The 17764-nt window shown below is 39.0% G+C and overlaps 1 protein-coding gene across 1 annotated transcript; it reads right to left on the bottom strand.

Moving 5' to 3' along the window:
- Positions 1–134: 134 nt before the first annotated feature.
- uraha (urate (5-hydroxyiso-) hydrolase a) lies at positions 135–16165 on the bottom strand. Its single transcript, XM_072596066.1, has 4 exons — positions 15985–16165; positions 9266–9405; positions 866–1001; positions 135–327 (listed from the first exon to the last, which is right to left on the bottom strand). Exons 1-4 carry the CDS (start codon positions 16033–16035, stop codon positions 238–240), a joined length of 417 nt encoding a protein of 138 aa, XP_072452167.1. The 5' UTR covers positions 16036–16165; the 3' UTR covers positions 135–237.
- Between the last annotated feature and the right edge of the window lie 1599 nt (positions 16166–17764).

Raw genomic sequence — 17764 nt, 5'->3', positions numbered from 1 at the left:
GGAATCACAGCGGGTCAGGTAGTATCATAGAGAGAGAGCAAGCTAACATTTCAGGTCTAGATGACTTCATCAGAGCTAAATCTATCAATTTCTATCTGAAGTTATTATGAACATTAACAAAATATAACACACTCCCCATTTTCTGAATTTTATTCAAATTTGAACAGTGACACATGATGCTTCCTTTTGAGTGGCTAAAACTTAATATGTAGCTCATATTAGCAATAATTAAAGCACTTAGGATCCTCGATAGGTACTGTATGAGAAGGGACTCAGGAGAAGAGCAATGTGGTACTTCTGACTTGCATCAGAGATGTTGAAAACAACCTGAAAGAACACAATAAGAGATGTTCAGTTGTAGATTCCAATCAGACAAATTCCTTGCATTTGAAATGGGAAATTTTGATCTGGCACAATAATATAAAATGGAAATATAAATATCAGGAGAGTAGTAAATGAGCTGTTGATTCACATTTTATGTTATCAGACAAAGTCAAAATTACCCCAATAAAATTGTTTAAAGCTACACTTCAAAAACTCCTACCCTGTTGTAAAGGAAATTAAGAAATAATTTAATAAGAAAGACCAATCCTACAACATCCTAAAGCAATGAGAATATTTGCCTTACGCGGATGGATGTAGTGCAAGTGAAATACTTGTATCCTTATTATGCCATATTTATGGTGGTTCTATCAGTCATACTATTGAATCTTATCAAGTTTATTTTGTTTATAAACCTTACTTGAAGAGACATTTTTCAATTGTCTTCTGATATCAATGTTAAATATTGGAAGTAAACACTTTTAATTCCTACATTGCATGAGTTCTATTGGTATACTTAGAAAGCATTTTGTATAGCTGTTACCTCTATGTATGGATAGAAACTGGCCAAGTTTAATGATTGCCAATACTCATCTACAGCAAACTTCATCTTGTATATCCCAGGAACGAAGGTTTCTGACGTAAGCAGACCTGGGCACCTGCCATCGGAGTTTGTAACCCTGCAGACACAGAAGTGCATAATGAAATCACAACATTTGCTGTGTCTGAACTACCTTATTTCACTGAAGCAAGCATTACTTAATGGTATTACATAATATACATGATTTTTGTTTAAATGACAAATATGGAGAAAACAGTGTACAATATGCTGCCGTTTACTTCCTCATTTCTTCCAAAAATATTTTAACTTGAACAAAAGTTGCAGCAATGCAAACTTGATCTTTTATGTTTCCTTTATAAAGCACTTTTTTAAAATAAAAGCACCACGAAGTAGCAAGTAACATTGGTGCCACTCAAATGCCAGGCAATGGCTATCTCCAATTAGAGATAATCTAACCATTGCCCTTTGACATTAAATTATCTTACCATCACTGAATCCCCAGCTATCAATATCCTTGGGTGGTAGTGTGGAGGTGTTTACCACTGACTAGAAAATCAACTGGACTCAACACATGAACACAATGGCTGCAAGAACAGATCAGAGGCTAGGAATAGTAACTCACCTCCTGACTCCCCACAGCCTGTCCACCATCTACACGGCACAAGTCAGGAGTATATCAGAATATTCCCCACTTGCCTGAAGGGTGCAGCTCCAACAAAACTCAAGAAGCTTGACAACAGGCAATCCAAGACAAAGCAGCACACTTGATTGGCACCAAATCCACAAGCATCCCCTCCCTCCACCAGCAAGTTCAGTAGCAGCAGTGTGTACTACTCTCAAGATACACTGCATAAATTCACGAAAGATCCTTAGCATCTTTCAAACCCATGACCACTTCAATCTAGAAGGACAAGGGCAGCAGATACGTGCTAACATCACCATTTGCAGGTTCCTCTCCAAGCCACTCATGATCCAGATTTGGAAACATACCAGTGTTCCTTCATTCTCGCTGGGTCAAAATCCTGGAATTGCCTCCCTAAGGGCATTGTGGGTCAACTTACAGCATGAGGACTGCAGTAGTTCAAGAAGGCAGTTCGCCACTATCTTCTCAAGGTCAACTAGGTTTGAGCAATAAATGCTGGCCAACCAGTGATGCCCACAAGTGTACAAAAACTAACTACCGCTTTAACAAAGGAAAAGATGTTGCACAAAGGTGCTCATTAAAAAAAAAGTGCCAAACTAACAGAAGCATTACGTGAGATGAACAAAGCTTAGGTCAGAGTTGTGTGATAAAGTCTCAAAAGCTATATTGTACTATTCTGAATCTGGGTTGATTTACTCAGTTGGCTGGATGGCTGTTTTGTGACGCACTGTGATGTCAATAGCATGTGTTCAATTGCCATACCAGCTGAGGTTACCATGAAGATCCAACCTGCTCAACCTCACCTTTTGCTTGAAGTGTGTTGATCCTTAGGTTAAACCACCACCAGTCACCTGTCTCTCTAATGAGAGCGCAGTATGGACTAAGATGACTTCACTTTTACTCTGTGAATCTGTGATTGGACAGCAAATGCAGAATGTAGAGCCACTATTAACAGCTTAATAGAGAGTTTGGAGGAGGAATTTTTGATGAGTGGTTGTTGAGCTAGAGGAGGTTATAAAGACCAGAGGTAGACCATTCACTCTGAAACCTCTTTTATCATTCAGTAAAATCATGGCTGACCTGCATCTTTATTCTACTTTTATTCTACATTGGAGGCACAAGGCAATTAAAGGATTTAAGCATAATGAGAATGTTAAGGTTAAGGCATTGGGGATCCAAAAACAAAATAATTCAATGATAATGGGATGGAAGACTTTAGTGCAGGATAAGTTACAGATAGTCAAGTTTGAATAAGGTAAGGTTTATGGAGGTCAGAGGCTGGCCTTGAACTTGGGACTAATGAGTTTGGGAGCAACAAAGGCATAATTGAAAGGCAGAAGATGACCTATAGTGTTGGAAGGAAAAAATGCTAGAAGTGGAAGTCATTGGTCTTTGCGACACAAGGGTTTGGAAGCTCTGTCAAATATGATGTTGAAATTGCAAACTAGATTGAGACTGTGGCTCAGGAGGTGTATAGATTTTGTGGAATTGGAAGAACTCATGGTGGATGCTGTAGACAAGGGTTTTAGATATTTTCTAATTAACCTATTCAGAAGCAGGAGGGATCTGACATGGGTCTCCTGGCTCAGAGGTAGGTTCACTGCACATTACCACAAGAGTGCCAGTGCGATGGTTTTAGATTTCCAATGTTTAATTATACAAAATTGAAGCTGATCCTGAAACTACCAAGTAGGCGTGGAGTTTGTCAAGGCTTTGCAAAAATAGAGTTGGGTGTCATGAGTGGACATGTGAAAGCCAGGTGTGAAATCATTGCCACTCATGTGTAAGATGCATAGAGCTAAAGACAATTTGTGTGGGGATCTCTGAAGGTATTGAGCAAGGTTATTTGGTTACCAAGAGTGAGTGTGGAAGCCAGTTGCACAGAGTTCAACAAGAGAGGAGAGTTATCGGAGGTAGCTGGTTTGGTTCATTGTGCCAAAAGCTATATAGAGCCAAATTGAGTCGGAAAGGTGTTGTGAAACTTGAAAAGGTTCAGAAAAGATTTACAAGAATGTTGCCAGGGTTGGAGGATATGAGCTATAACATAGGCTGGAGCTGTTTTCCCTAGAGGGTAGGAGGCTGAGGGGTGTCCTTATAGAGGTTTATAAAATCATGAGGGGCATGGATAGGATAAATAGACAAAGTCTCTTCCCTGGGGTGGGGTAGTCTAGAACCAGAGGGTGCAGGTTTAGGGTGAGAGGGGAAAGATATAAAAGAGACCTAAGGGGCAACTTTTGCGCATAGAGGGTGGTACATTAATGGAATGAGCTGCCAGAGGAAGTGGTGGAGGCTAGTAGAATTGCAACATTTAAAAGGCTGGGTATATGAATAGGAGGAGTTTGGAGGAATATAGGCCGGGTGCTGGCAGGTGGAACCAGATTGGGTTGGGATACCTGGTCGTCATGGACAAGTTGGATTGAAGGGTCTGTTTCTGTGCTGTATATCTCTATGACTCTATGACATCCTGTCCCTCAGGATTCCCTTCAACAACTTGCCCATCACTGACATCAGGGTCAGCAGTCTATAGTTCCCTGGCTTGTCCTTACCAGCTTTCTTAAATAGTGGCACCACATGAGCCAAGCTCCAGTCTTCGGGCACCTCACCTGTGACTATTAATGATACAAATATCTCAGCAACAGACCCAGCAATCACTTCCCGAGCTTCCCACAGAGTTCTAGGGTACATCAGATCAGGTCCTGGGGATTTAACCACTTTTATGCATTTCAAAACATCCAGCACTTCCTCTTCTGTAATATAGACATGTTTCAAGATGTCACCATCTATTTCCCTACATTCCATATCTTCCATGTCCTTTTTCACAGTAAACACTGATGCAAAATACTCGTTTAGTATCGCCCCCATCTCCTGCAGCAAGCATGCAGGTACAGCAGGTAGTAGTGAAGAATGAAAGCAAGCATGCAGGTACAGCAGGCAGTGAAGAAAGCTAATAGCATGCTGGCCTTCATAACAAGAGGAATTGAGTATAGAAGCAAAGAGGTCCGTCTGCAGCTGTACAGGGCCCTGGTGAGACCGCACCTGGAATATTGTGTGCAGTTTTCGTCTCCAAATTTGAGGAAAGACATTCTGGCTATTGAGGGAGTGCAGCGTAGGTTCACGAGGTCAATTCCTGAAATGGCGGGACTATCTTACGCTGAAAAATTGGAGCGACTGGGCTTGTATACGCTTGAGATTAGAAGGCTGAGAGGGGATCTGATTGAGATGTATAAGATTATTAAAGGATTGGACACTCTGGAGGCAGGAAGCATGTTTCCGCTGATGGGTGAGTCCCGAACCAGAGGACACAGTTTAAAAATAAGGGGTAGGCCACTTAGAACAAAGTTGAGGAGAAACTTCTTCACCCAGAGAGTGGTGGGTGTATGGAATACTCTGCCCCAGAAGGCTGTGGAGGCTAAGTGTCTGGATGCTTTCAAGAAAGAGTTGGATAGAGCTCTTAAGGATAGTGGAATCAAGGGTTATGGGGATAAGGCAGGAACAGGATACTGATTGAGGATGATCAGCCATGATCATAATGAATGGTGGTGCTGGCTCGTAGGGCAGAATGGCCTACTCCTGCACCTACTGTCTATTGTCACACAAAGGCCGCATTGCTGATCTTTGAGGGGCCCTATTCCCTCTCTAGTTACCCTTTTGTCCTTAATGTATTTGTAAAAACCCTTTGGATTCTTCTTAACCCTATTTGCCAAAGTAATCTCATGTCCCGTTTTTGACCTCCTGACTTCCCTCTTAAGTATACTCATACTGCCTTTATACTGTAAGGATTCACTCGATCTATCATGTCTATACCTGACATATGCTTCCTTCTTTTTCATAACCAATTTCTTTAACAATCCAGCATTCCCTCCACCTACCAGCTTTTCCTTTCATCCTAACAGGAATATACTTTCTCTGGACTCTCATTATCTCATTTCTGAAGGCCTCCCATTTTCCAGCCATCCCTTTACCTGCAAACATCTGTCCCCAGTTAACTTTTGAAAGTTCTTGCCCAATACCGTCAAAATTAGCCTTCCTCCAATTTAGAACTTCAACCTTTAGATGTGGTCTATCCTTTTCCGTCACTATTTTAAAACTAATAGGATTATGGTCACTGGTCCCAAAGTGCTCCCCCACTGACACCTCAGTCACCTGCCCTGCCTTATTTCCCAAGACTAGGTCAAGCTTTGCACCTTCTCTAGTAGGCTAATCCACATACTGAATCAGAAAATTTTCTTGTACATACTTATCAAATTCCTCTCCATCTAAACCCTTAACACAATGGCAGTCCCAGTCTATGTTTGGAAAGTTAAAATCCCTTACCATAACCACCCTATTATTCTTACAGATAATTGAGATCTCCTTACAAATTTGTTTCTCAATTTCCTTCTGATTATAATACAATCTCAGTATGTATTTCCGGGAATATCCTCCCTCAGTACAGCTCTAATGCTATCACTTATCAAAACCGCTACTCCCCTCCTCTCTTGCCTCCCTTTCTGTCCTTCCTGTAGCATTTATAGACAATAGAATAGACAATAGGTGCAGGAGTAGGCCATTCTGCCCTGCGAGCCTGCACTACCATTCAATATGATCATGGCTGATCATCCTTAATCAGTATCCTGTTCCTGCCTTATCTCCATAACCCTTGATTCCACTATCCTTGAGAGCTCTATCCAACTCTTTCTTAAATGAATCCAGAGACTGGGCCTCCACTGCCCTCTGGGGCAGAGCATTCCACACAGCCACCACTCTCTTGGTGAAGAAACTCTCTGGGTTTCTCCTCATCTCTGTCCTAAATGGTCTACCCCATATTTTTAAGCTGTGTCCTCTGGTTCGGCACTCACCCATCAGCATGTTTCCTGCCTCCAGAGTATCCAATCCTTTAATACTCTTATATGTGTCAATCAGATCCCCTCTCAGTCTTCTAAACTCAAGGGTATACAAGCCCAGTTGGTCTCACCAGGGCCCTGTACAGCTGCAGAAGAATCTCTCTGCTTCTATACTCAATCCCTCTTATTATGAAGGCCAGCATGCTATTAGCCTTCTTCACTACCTGCTGTACCTGCATGCTAACCTTCATTGATTGGTGTACAAGAACACCCAGATCTCTCTGTACTGCCCCTTTACCTAAATTGATTCCATTCAGGTAGTAATCTGCCTTCCTGTTCTTGCCACCAAAGTGGATAACCATACATTTGAAATAAATGCAGTTTAATTTATCAGTCCTACCTTGCTCTCTGCTTTGTACCTGCCTGCCCTGACTGTTTGACTTGCTTCTTTTCTCAATTGTACCAATCTCAAATTGATCTCTTTCCTCACAACCTCCACCGTTCCCTCCCCCCAACGTTACTAGTTTAAATTGTCCCAAGCAGCTCTAGCAAATATCTCTCTGCCAGTATATTAGTCCCCTTCCAATTCAGGTGCAATCCGTCCTTCTTGTACAGGTCACTTCTACACCAAAAGAGATTCCAATGATCCAAAAATGTGAATCCTTCTCCCATACACCAGCTCCTCAGCTATACGTTCATCTGCTCTATCCTCCAATTCCTACCCTCACTGGTTTGCAGCACCGGGAGTAATCCAGATATTACTCCCCTCGAAAACCTCCTTTTTAAATTGCTGTCTAGCTCTCTATAACCTCCCTTCAAAATCTTATCCTTTTCCCTTCCTATGTCATTAGTTCCAATGTGTACAATGACCTCCTGCTGGGCCCTCTCCCCCTTGATACCATTCTGCACCCTCTCTGAGATATCCTTGATCCTGGCACCAGGTAGGCAACACACCATTCTGATTTTACACTGCTGGCCACAGAAGTGTCTACCTATGGCTTGGACTAGAAGTCCCCTTTCACAATTGATCTCTTGGAACCCGATGTACTCCTCATTGCCTTAGAGCCTGTCTTGATACCAGAAAGTTGGCTGTTCGTGCTACATTCCCCTGAAAATCCATCACCTTCTACAGTTTCCAAAACAGCATATTTTTTTGAAACAGGGTAGTCACAGAAGTCTGCTGCACTACCTGCCTACCTCTCTTATCTTTCCTGGAGTTAACATCTATGTGACTGTATCTGCAACTTTTCTCCTTTCCTATAACTGCGTCCATCACACCCCCTTGCTCCTGTAAATTACTCATTGCCTCTGTCTCTCCAACCGATCCATTACATCTGATAGGGTTCACAATCAATGGCATTCACTGCAGATATAATCCTCAGGAACACATAAACTCTCTCTAAACGCCTACATCTGACAAGAAGAGCGTATCACTCTATGAAAGGCCATTTTTGCTTCTTTCAATCTACAGACCCAGAAAATAGCACTGTCTTAGTACTCTACAAAACACTGCTCCAGGCTAACTTAATACCTATGTCTTATATTTTTAAGTCTAATCAAGAGACATATCTCAATGAAACATATAATCAAGAAAGAACCCACTCTACTCACGACTGCAGACTTCATGTAAGACCACACTTAAAACTATTTACTTAACTTTTTCTGTGCTGTGACCTCTCTCAAACAGGTTTCTCCAACATCGGTTGTGAATTTCACTGCTTGTTAATTTTCCCAGTTGCACTCCGATGTCCAGCGATACATGAGCTCAAACAGCAAAGGCAGTAACTGTTCAGGTTCCCTGCTGTGTCAGTTAGCAGTGTGGGTTTCTTTCTCTCTGTCTCTCTCTGTCTCTGTCTCTCTCTCTCTCTCTCCCCCCCCGCACGGACCTCACCATGTGCTGCCTTTGTCTGTTCCTCTCCCTTTTAAAAGTGCTGTTGTTTTGATGTTTTTTTCTCCTAAGTTCCAAAACAATGCAACAGCATATAAAATAGTAATTGCTGCTCCTGGAGTTCAAGGAAATCACCTCCAACACCTAAAATACCTTAAAAAAAAGGAGCAGCCTGTTCCAGTCAGAAATTTTTCCCATCCTCCATCTTGGATTACCCATGCTCAATTTCAAGTGTTCATGATCACAGGCTTTGTCTGTGCTCAGAAATTGCTTGCTGTAATTCACAATATGTAAAGTTTAAAGGGCTTCCCAAATTAGCAGAGATGGAAGGAAATTGTTTTCACATTATCTGAATTTGTTTGATTTTTATTTAAGGAAACAATGGTAGACCACTGCTGCTACTGTTACTGCCTCTTTCTCAATGAGCTGTTGAAACTACTGTCTCCTTTTTCTTTGTATTTATGCGGTATATGGATCCAGTACAAACAGCAATATTCCCAGAGTAAACTTGCTAGATATGATAAGGCTGGCCAAGAAATTTAATTCTTATGCAAGCATCCCAATAAACACAATATATAAAGAAGTTTCATGTGCCATTCTGGGAGGCTGGCATCTTTGAAGTAAGCTCTTGAGTTCCAATTATTTGATCACTTGGTGGCTGTACAATTTTACTTACAGAATTCAATTTAGTTATTAACTCCTCTGTCATAAATCTTTCTACTTTATCCTCACAGTAGTGTGAAAGCAATATTTTTATGAAGCTGTGAAGATTTATCAAAAATGGGAAGTCAGCTCACACAACCATCTCCTTAGAGAATACATGAAAGCAACAGAGGAACGTTTCCCCATTTAGAAGTTGAATTGTGACGGATAATCATGTCTATTGTCATGCCTGTTCATTATTCTACCACATGAAGGCATAAGGGGAGGATCAATTAGCTTAATAAAATTAATTCAATAGCTTTTACAATTGTATTTATTTAAGAATAATGGCCTTTCCAAACTGTTAATGGTTAGATTTGACTTACCCTCTTGCAATCTCTCTCCATGCTTTATCCTCCAGTCTGACAACACTGACTGTAACATGTGCAGCAGGGATGCCTTGTGCTGTGTTGAGTATGTGGGTAGTTAGAGGGCTCTGTGACATTTTGTGGTCTGGAAAGTTATTCTGTTACAGAGGAGTTGTTCAAATGTTAATATCAGACATCTCACAAAACAAATTACACAGTCCGTTCTGATATAACGTGATATTCCCGTTCTCGTGTGACCTCACGTTATATGAAAATCGCTCAATAGCCACGCCATTTAAACTATTGGAGCGGAAATTGTGTTATAGCCAATACAGGTAAGGAAAGTTCACGTTCTACAATTAATGGTCTAAATTCTTCAATTGTGTTAAAGCCAAACTGCATTGAAGAAACACGTGTTATATACTTAATTTATACTTAAATACAATTATATGCTTATATATTTAAATCTATTCATCCTTTGTTAATTCTAAATATATGTCCTGGTTTGACATTTGGAAGTTTCTCCCCAGTTATAAACATGTATATTTAGCTGCCAGCTAAGTTATTTTACCCCTCTGTAGTGTTCAGGTAAGAATTGTTCAAGTGCTCCAGTCAGCTGCATGTGATAGATGTGCTGTCATGTTCTTCTCAGTTACAAGACACATAATTATGAGGTACCGCTCTCTAATTTGCATAAACAGGGAAAAACAGCAAGTTTTGGAATCTGAGCTTTCCTCCTCAGCCAATGACGCATTCTGCCATATGTTAAAAGAATGTGAAAATGGACTTTTTGAAAAGAAAATCTTTCTTGGGATTACTTGTGTAACTAGCAAGGCTGATATTTGCTGCCCACTCCTGGTAATCTTGGTGGTGTGTAAATCTTGTTGAACAGCTGCAGTCCATTAGGTGAAGGTTTGCAGCAGTTTCAATAAATAATGAGACCCAGGATTTTTGATCTAGCTATGTGGGGGGATTGCTGTTATATGTTCAGGTTATGATATGCGATTTGGAGTGAGAATTTGAGTTTGTTATATCCTTATGGGCCTGCTTTTGCTCCTGTAGTTGGAGGAGTAAGCATGTGGACCGTGCATGCTACCATCACAACACAGACTACACCAGCATTCAGTGGATTGCTATAATCTTTTACCACGCTGTCGCTCATCAAGTTGCTTCATCTTGTAACAGAGTCTGGTTTATTCCTAGAATGGATCAGAACCTGTTACCTGCTCATAGAACACAACGTGTGTATAAGGATTAAGGATGTATAAAGAGTTATGTTGTTTTGACGTCATTGCTGTGATCTCCTTTCTGGTTTCTTCCAAATGAATCCATGCCAAACAAGTGTATAACTTCTCTCCAGTTTCTCTGCCAATGCACTCAATGAAGTGAACAACTTGCTTTCTGATTTCCCCAGATACCACTCCCAGACAATTAAAGGAAGATGATACTTGACAAAAAATGGTTAAGGGGTGACTGATGTGGTGGATGAGTGAATTGTAGTGGATGCTGTGTAATCGGACTTTCAGACAATTTTTGCTAGTACCATATTAGAGTTTACAGGAGACAATTAAAGGTTACTGATTAGGATGGAGAATTAATACGATGTACTTCAATGATCTGGATATAAGACTGGAGATAATTAAATCCAAATTTTAATATAGTAAAATAATAAAAATGGTAAGTTATTCTGAGAATCAAAAGAAGCTGCACCTGGTTATTAATAAGATAAGATTAATACAAACTTACCATTTAGTATAAATGTTATATTCATTACCTCTTGCTATTTTTCCATTGAGCATTCCATTGATTCCTGAAGAAGGGCTCATGCCCAAAACGTCAATTCTCCCGCTCCTTGGATGCTGCCTGACCTGCTGCGCTTTTCTAGCAACACATTTTCAGCTCTGATCTCCAGCATCTGCAGTCCTCATTTTCTCCTATTTTTCCATTGAACCATCTCATCATGACACTTAATTTGATCTGCCACTTATATTCCATTCCATTCCATGGAATATAAGTGGCAGACCAAATTAAGTGTCATGATGAGATAGTTCAATTTGGTTCAATGGAAAAATAGGAGAAAGTGAGGACTGCAGATGCTGGAGATCAGAGCTGAAAATGTGTTGCTGGAAAAGCGCAGCAGGTCAGGCAGCATCCAAGGAGCGGGAGAATTGACGTTTTGGGCATGAGCCCTTCTTCAGGAATCAATGGAATGCTCAATGGAAAAATAGCAAGAGGTAACGAATATAACATTTATACTAAATGGTAAGTTTGTATAAAGATAGTATTAGCTTCCACAAGACATAACATTCTTTCATCAACCCAAAAGCTGTCATTATACATGATAGCTTTCTGCCTGACCTTAAGACCTGAATGAAATATACGTTTTTCCCAATAGATTTTGTCATAAAGTAGAACAGAACATTAAAGGAACATTGATAACTTGGATAAATAATTGGCTAGAATATAGGAAGCAGGATGTAACCGTTGCTTTTCTGGCTAGAGATGATTATATCATGGGCACCTGAAGATCAGTATTTAGGGCCATTATTTCTCTTGTACATAAATTATTTAGACTCGAATTTAGAGAGTACAATTTCAAAGTTTCCAAATTATATAAAATTTTAAAAGCAGCAAATAATAAGCAGGATAATGACAGGCTTTGGAAGAAATTAAAAGTCACACAACACCAGGTTATAGCCAACAGGTTTAGTTGGAAGTACAAGCTGTCGGAGTGCTGATCCTTCTTCAAGTAGATAGTCGGGCAGGATCATAGGACACAGAATTTATAGTAAAAGATCAAAGTGTCATACAATTGATGCGAAGTATTGAACATATCTAGATTGCTGTTAAGTCTTTAATCACACACTCACGCAAACACTATCAAGCATGCATAAACACAAACACATATAAATCTATAGGGTGAAGTTGCATAGATTTGTATTTGCAGAAACATTCTATTTTGTTCAAAAAGCATACAATCCGTAGGCAGTCAGTTTATGTGACATTTTATTAATTCCTACTTCGAAAATAGGATCAGTCTGACTCATGGTTGGGATACAGACAGACTCTAACCTCATACCTTCAATGCATTGCCTGAGCTGAGATGCCACCTTTCTTTTACAAAACCTTAAGTTAGCTCAGGACTGTGACTTGAAAGACGTTCTGGATTTACATATTAATCACTCAAAACCTGCATAAGTAATTAAAGATTTAACAGCAATCTAGGTTTCTACAAGACTTTGCATCAGTTATATGACACTTTGATCTCTTATTGTAAATTCTGTGTCCTATGATCCTGCCCCACTAGCTATGTGGCAAAGGAGCAGGGGTCTGAAAGCTTGTACTTCCAAATAGACCTGTTGGACTATAACCTGGTGTTTTGAGATTTTTAACTTTATCCACCCCAGTCCACCAGCACCTCCACATCAAGACTTTGGAAGGATGCAATGGACAGACATGATTTAATGTGGATAAATGTGAAGCAATGCACTTTGGGGGAAATAACATAGAGAGGTAGGATAATCCAAATGAATTCATTTTGATAGAGTGAAATTCAGAGAGACTTGCAAATGCACACTCAAACATTCGTAAAGATGATGGGGCAAGCTGATTAAAATGTTTAGGAAAGCATTTGGGATAATTGTGTATATAAACAGGAAAATAGAATACAAAACCAAGAATGCTTTGCTAAATCTCTGCTGAGCCCTGAGCCTACCAATTATGACACTTCTAGGTAACATGGTTAAGGAAGGATATTGTGTCCTTCAGTAACATTTAATTGTCTCCTGTAATGGGAACTCTAATAGGGCTGAGAAACTTCACTTAAGTAAAGAAATTAGAAATGCTTTCCTTCAAGCTGAAAATATTAAGCAGAGATTTAACAGAGGTATTCAAAATTGTAAAAGGCTCTTATAAAGCAGTTAGAGAGAAATTATTTCCTCTGGCAAGTGGTTGATAACCAAAGATTATAAATTTTAAAAAGAACTAAAGAAGAAATGTTGAAACTCATCACACAGAGGATTGTTTGTTCTGGAACACATGATCCCAAAGGATAACGAAAACAAATTCCTGAAGAAATTGTTCATTTGTTTTGGATAATACATGCACCCATTTTCCATTTTCCCACAGTTTAACAGGTTAATTATCAACTTTTTGATATGGGAACTTTCAAAAGGACATGTACTGGAAGATTTACAGGCACACAGATTAAAAAGCTGTAGTATGGTATTAAATTAGACAACTCCTTCAAGAGTTGGCACATACATCATTGGCTAAATAGTATGATACTAATATGATATTAAAATCAAAACAAGGAAGTTCAGGATCACATTGAAATGCTTCATCCTGTCTGAACCTCTTCTCCCTCCTTCATTCTGCAAACTAGAGTATTCTCTGTAACCTCTGAAAAATTGCCTTCACTTCAATCATCCTCAGCATCATTACTGTACAGTATATTTTCCATTGTTTATCACCATAATCTGGATTTACATAGCACCTCTATTATAAAATGTCTGAATGTGCTTCATAGGAGTGCTATCAAACAAAATTTGACATTGAGTCCCACAAAGTAATGTCTAGATAGGGACCAAATACAAAGGTCTTAAGAAAATTCTTAAATAGAGAGACATACATAGTGAAATAGAGAACTTTGGGGAACGTATTCCAGAGTTTAGCTCCAAAGCAGTTATGGCTGCCAATATGAAGAAGTAAAAATGGGAATATTCAAGGGGTCAGAATTGGGTAAGAGCCAAGGACCAGAAACTTAAAATTGAGGAATTGTGAAATGTGTGTCCACATAAGCCAGCACAGGGTCAGAAACGAATGGAGTTTGTGCAAGTTAAGATACGGGCAGAGTTTTGAATGGGATCTAAATTGTGGAGGTTGATAGCTGGGCGACCAGTGAGGGCTTTGGAACAGTCAAATCTAGAGGAAGCAATGGCAAAGATGAGGTTTCTAGCAACAGGTGAGCTGAGACAGAGAAGTATAAGGTGATGGTGTGGAGGTGGAAATGGAAAACTTTCATAATGGTATTCCTTGAGGTTCTTTAATACTCTTCACCATGCTCCCGTATTCCACAAACTGCTTGCCCCAAACATTTCAATTCACGTCATCACTCACACAAGATTGCATACATAAATCATTTCCCACTTCTACAAATTGTATTTTTTGAGATTACCTTTGGCTTCTATCCTCATATACAGATCCCTACAATAGACAACCTTTGGCATTTTCCTGCACCTTTTTACACAAGAGCAACCTATGGAGCTCTTACAGTGAAACAAAACATTCCAAGGCACCTCACAGAAACATTATGAAATATGATCTAACACTAAGCCACAAGAGAAGGTATTAGGTCAGATGACTGAAAGCTTCAAATAGGTAGGTTTTATGGAATGTTTTGAAATAGAAACGTGAACCTCTGAGATTGATGGATGGGGAAGAAATACAAGGCAACTGAAGCTACAGCCACCACTGGGGAATTAGGTAAAATTGGGAATGCTCAAAAGGCTAAAATTAGTGGAGCACAGATATCTCAAAGGATTGTAGGATTGGAGAAGCACGGGAATGATGATGCAATGAAGGGACAACAACATCTTTCATTTATATAACACATGAAATGCACGAAACTATCTCATATCATTTCACAGAAGCTCACCAGGCAAATCACCGAGGCTTCTTGGAGAACACCTTCCGAACCAGCAATTTCCACCATCCAGAAGGACAATGACAGCAGATAAATGGGAACAGTACCACCTGCAGACCCGAACCCCCTTCCCCCCCACCTCCCCCCCCCCCCCCCCCCCCCCCCAATCTCCCCCCAAACATATCAGACACTATCCTGACTAGATCACTGTTTCTCACTCCCACTGGGTCAAAATCTTAAAACTCCCTTCCTAACAGCACCGAGTCTACCTACACCAAATGGACAGAAGCAGTTCAAGAAAGTGGCTAATCACCATGGGTAATAACTATTGGCCTAGCTGATGATGTCCACATCCCAGAAACAAAATAAAAAACATAGCTGGACTGAGCTAAAGAAGAAATTTGAACTAAAAGTTTTGTAAAAAAAAAAGTTGTTTTACAGATTGTTTCAATGACACAATGCAAATTAGCAGAGGAAATAAATACATCTTTAATCCTGAGCTCATTTAACTATGTAATCTTTCTTATTGACTTAAGTTTTATGAATACTGGAATGCAAATTAAAAATATTTTCCTTTCATCTTAAATACAGTGGTTGTGTACAATATTTGCCTGTGATAAATGTAAGTGATGTGGGTTGAGGGTTTTTAGTAACAGAATCTTGTTCTCCACCTTCACATAATGGATTATATGGCTTCATAGTCAGCAGTGAAAGATGGTTATAATTGCTGTCCCAGCCAAACAAGAGATGGTCAAATTGTGTCGTGTCATATACTTTTGAGTGAGGTGGAAAGTGAATGGTACAAACTGTCCTTTGTTATTGTGATAACCCTAAAAATAATGGTTATATTAAAAACTAGAAAAGAACCAAAAGAAAGATCTTAAATACAGTAAATACCTTTGATACAATAAATACTGTTCAAACTTTTAAACTATGATTGCATTTTTACATTTAACCAGATAACTTACAGTGTAAACTGTTTACTGCAAGTCTACCACAAGTATGTTCAAGAAAACTATACAATTCAAAACTTTCCAAAGATTCAATTGCAGAATTTTAACTATTACAAACATCTCTTTTTTGGTAGACCCACCTTTTTTATTTTGAGATGATCCTGAATATGCAAAAGGCGCTGTGCACTCATTTAATCCAATGTTCCAGGGATATGTGATACATTCCAAGGTGGCTGATTATCAATAGCTGAATATCCAAACAGTAAACTTCTGGTGTTCAGCATTGTAGTGGCCTTGAGATTGTTGTTCAAATCTAGCATGTTTGCTTTTTTCGCAATGACAGCTCTATCAATGTCCATGTCCTTATCTAATCCTACTAAACCTGCGTTTTCAGTGAAAAGATAAACCTAGTTAATAATTATTATTAACGTAGTGGAGAGTGGAAAAATCAGTAGGTTTTGCGGGGAGGAATACTAGATAAAGCGAGAGAAATTGACAGTTGTTCAGTTAACTCTTCATCCCAACTGGGAGAACATGGAGACAAGCATTGGGTAGAGAGCAAACAGTAAAATAGTAATGTCATTTAATATTAATCCCTCTAGTTAAGGAAATGACAGAATTTTTAAGACTTCTGTTGGCAGTTTTATTTAATGAAATGTGGATTGTACAAAAGCCAGCCACATTAAGCAGAACTTTACTGGTGGTTGAGAAAATATATAGCAAAACCACAAAATAAGTTCCACAGGTGTGGACACGATGTCAAAATTACAATAGTATTTGGTATGTAATTGAAAGATCAGCTTTCTAAAATTTGGATTCTATAGGACTCTTAGAAAATGTTAACATCATTTGCAATAAAGCATATTCAGTTGTCATCATATGCTCACATTTATGATAATCTACACTCAATAAAGATCACTTAACCATTGCTTTCATCATCTGTCCTCCAAAGTTAATCATTTGCCAAAATGTGACAGACCAAGTGATGAAATAGCAATTGATTGATATAGTTAGTTATCAATTGATGTAAAATGAAATCACAGAAACAAGATAAATTGTGATCATTTAACATAATTCAATTATCAATAAGTTGCACAGAAGCATTTAACCACCACAAAATTTGACTAAGTTCTAAATATCTGTTGACATCAAAAATTATTATGCCATGATTTTTTTGTATGTCCCAGCTGATGCAATTTGTTCTGCATACAGTGTGTCGACCCTTTAACATTGAATTAGTTGTTATGACATGGGGTAAATCATCCTGCTTAATTTAAAACCAGCAACTCAAAAGATTTATCCTGTGCAGTAATCTGTGAAAATTCAATAAGCTAAGAACTAGTTAAAGTAAAAGTTATCAACTTTATTTCTTGAAGTATGAGAGAGAATAATTAACTAACAACTATTTACAATTCCTTCCTCAAACCTAGCTTTTACCTTCCCTTCTATAATACTAGTATGATAAAACCCGATTACGATTTACTAAACGAAACTTCTTATCTGAAAACTAGGCAGCTTTTGTTTTCTCTGATTCTTAGTCTTCTATTCTTCTTCTTGGGGATTCTGCTTTACAGATTACTTATCGATAAAGGTACCTTTTAAGAGAGTTTTTTTTGGGCAGTCTTTTTACATGCTGGTAGCTTGGCAGTTCTCCTCTCAACTGTTCAATGTTTCCAGTCTATACCCTCAACGCATCAGATTGTGTCATTAGCTTTTAAGATTGTCAATATACTAAATTCAAACTGGATTAGAGTTTGGTGTTTTTTCTGGGTATAATTTAAACTGATTGGCCTAATCCGCATCTGTTTTGTCATTTCCAGGCAACCAGCTAATTTAGCTTTTGACTAAGTGTTACATCGTTACCTTATTGAGAACACTTGGTGCTGTCAGGTAGCTCTACCAGCTTTTAACTCTCTTAAA

Source organism: Chiloscyllium punctatum, chromosome 26, assembly GCF_047496795.1.
Source record: "Chiloscyllium punctatum isolate Juve2018m chromosome 26, sChiPun1.3, whole genome shotgun sequence".
Classification (NCBI taxonomy): Eukaryota; Metazoa; Chordata; class Chondrichthyes; order Orectolobiformes; family Hemiscylliidae; genus Chiloscyllium; species Chiloscyllium punctatum.
This window is presented reverse-complemented; position numbering and strand designations above follow the sequence as displayed.

Bases quoted from the DNA above. Each gene is read 5' to 3' on its own strand.
- uraha (XM_072596066.1), bottom strand. From the start codon at position 16,035: ATGAGTGCACAGCGCCTTTTGCATATTCAGGATCATCTCAAAATAAAA. The intron at 9,406-15,984 runs GTGGGTCTACCA...CCTCTGTAACAG, and splicing joins ATCATCTCAAAATAAAAAAG to AATAACTTTCCAGACCACAA. The intron at 1,002-9,265 runs GTAAGTCAAATC...CTGTGTCTGCAG, and splicing joins TGGAGAGAGATTGCAAGAGG to GGTTACAAACTCCGATGGCA.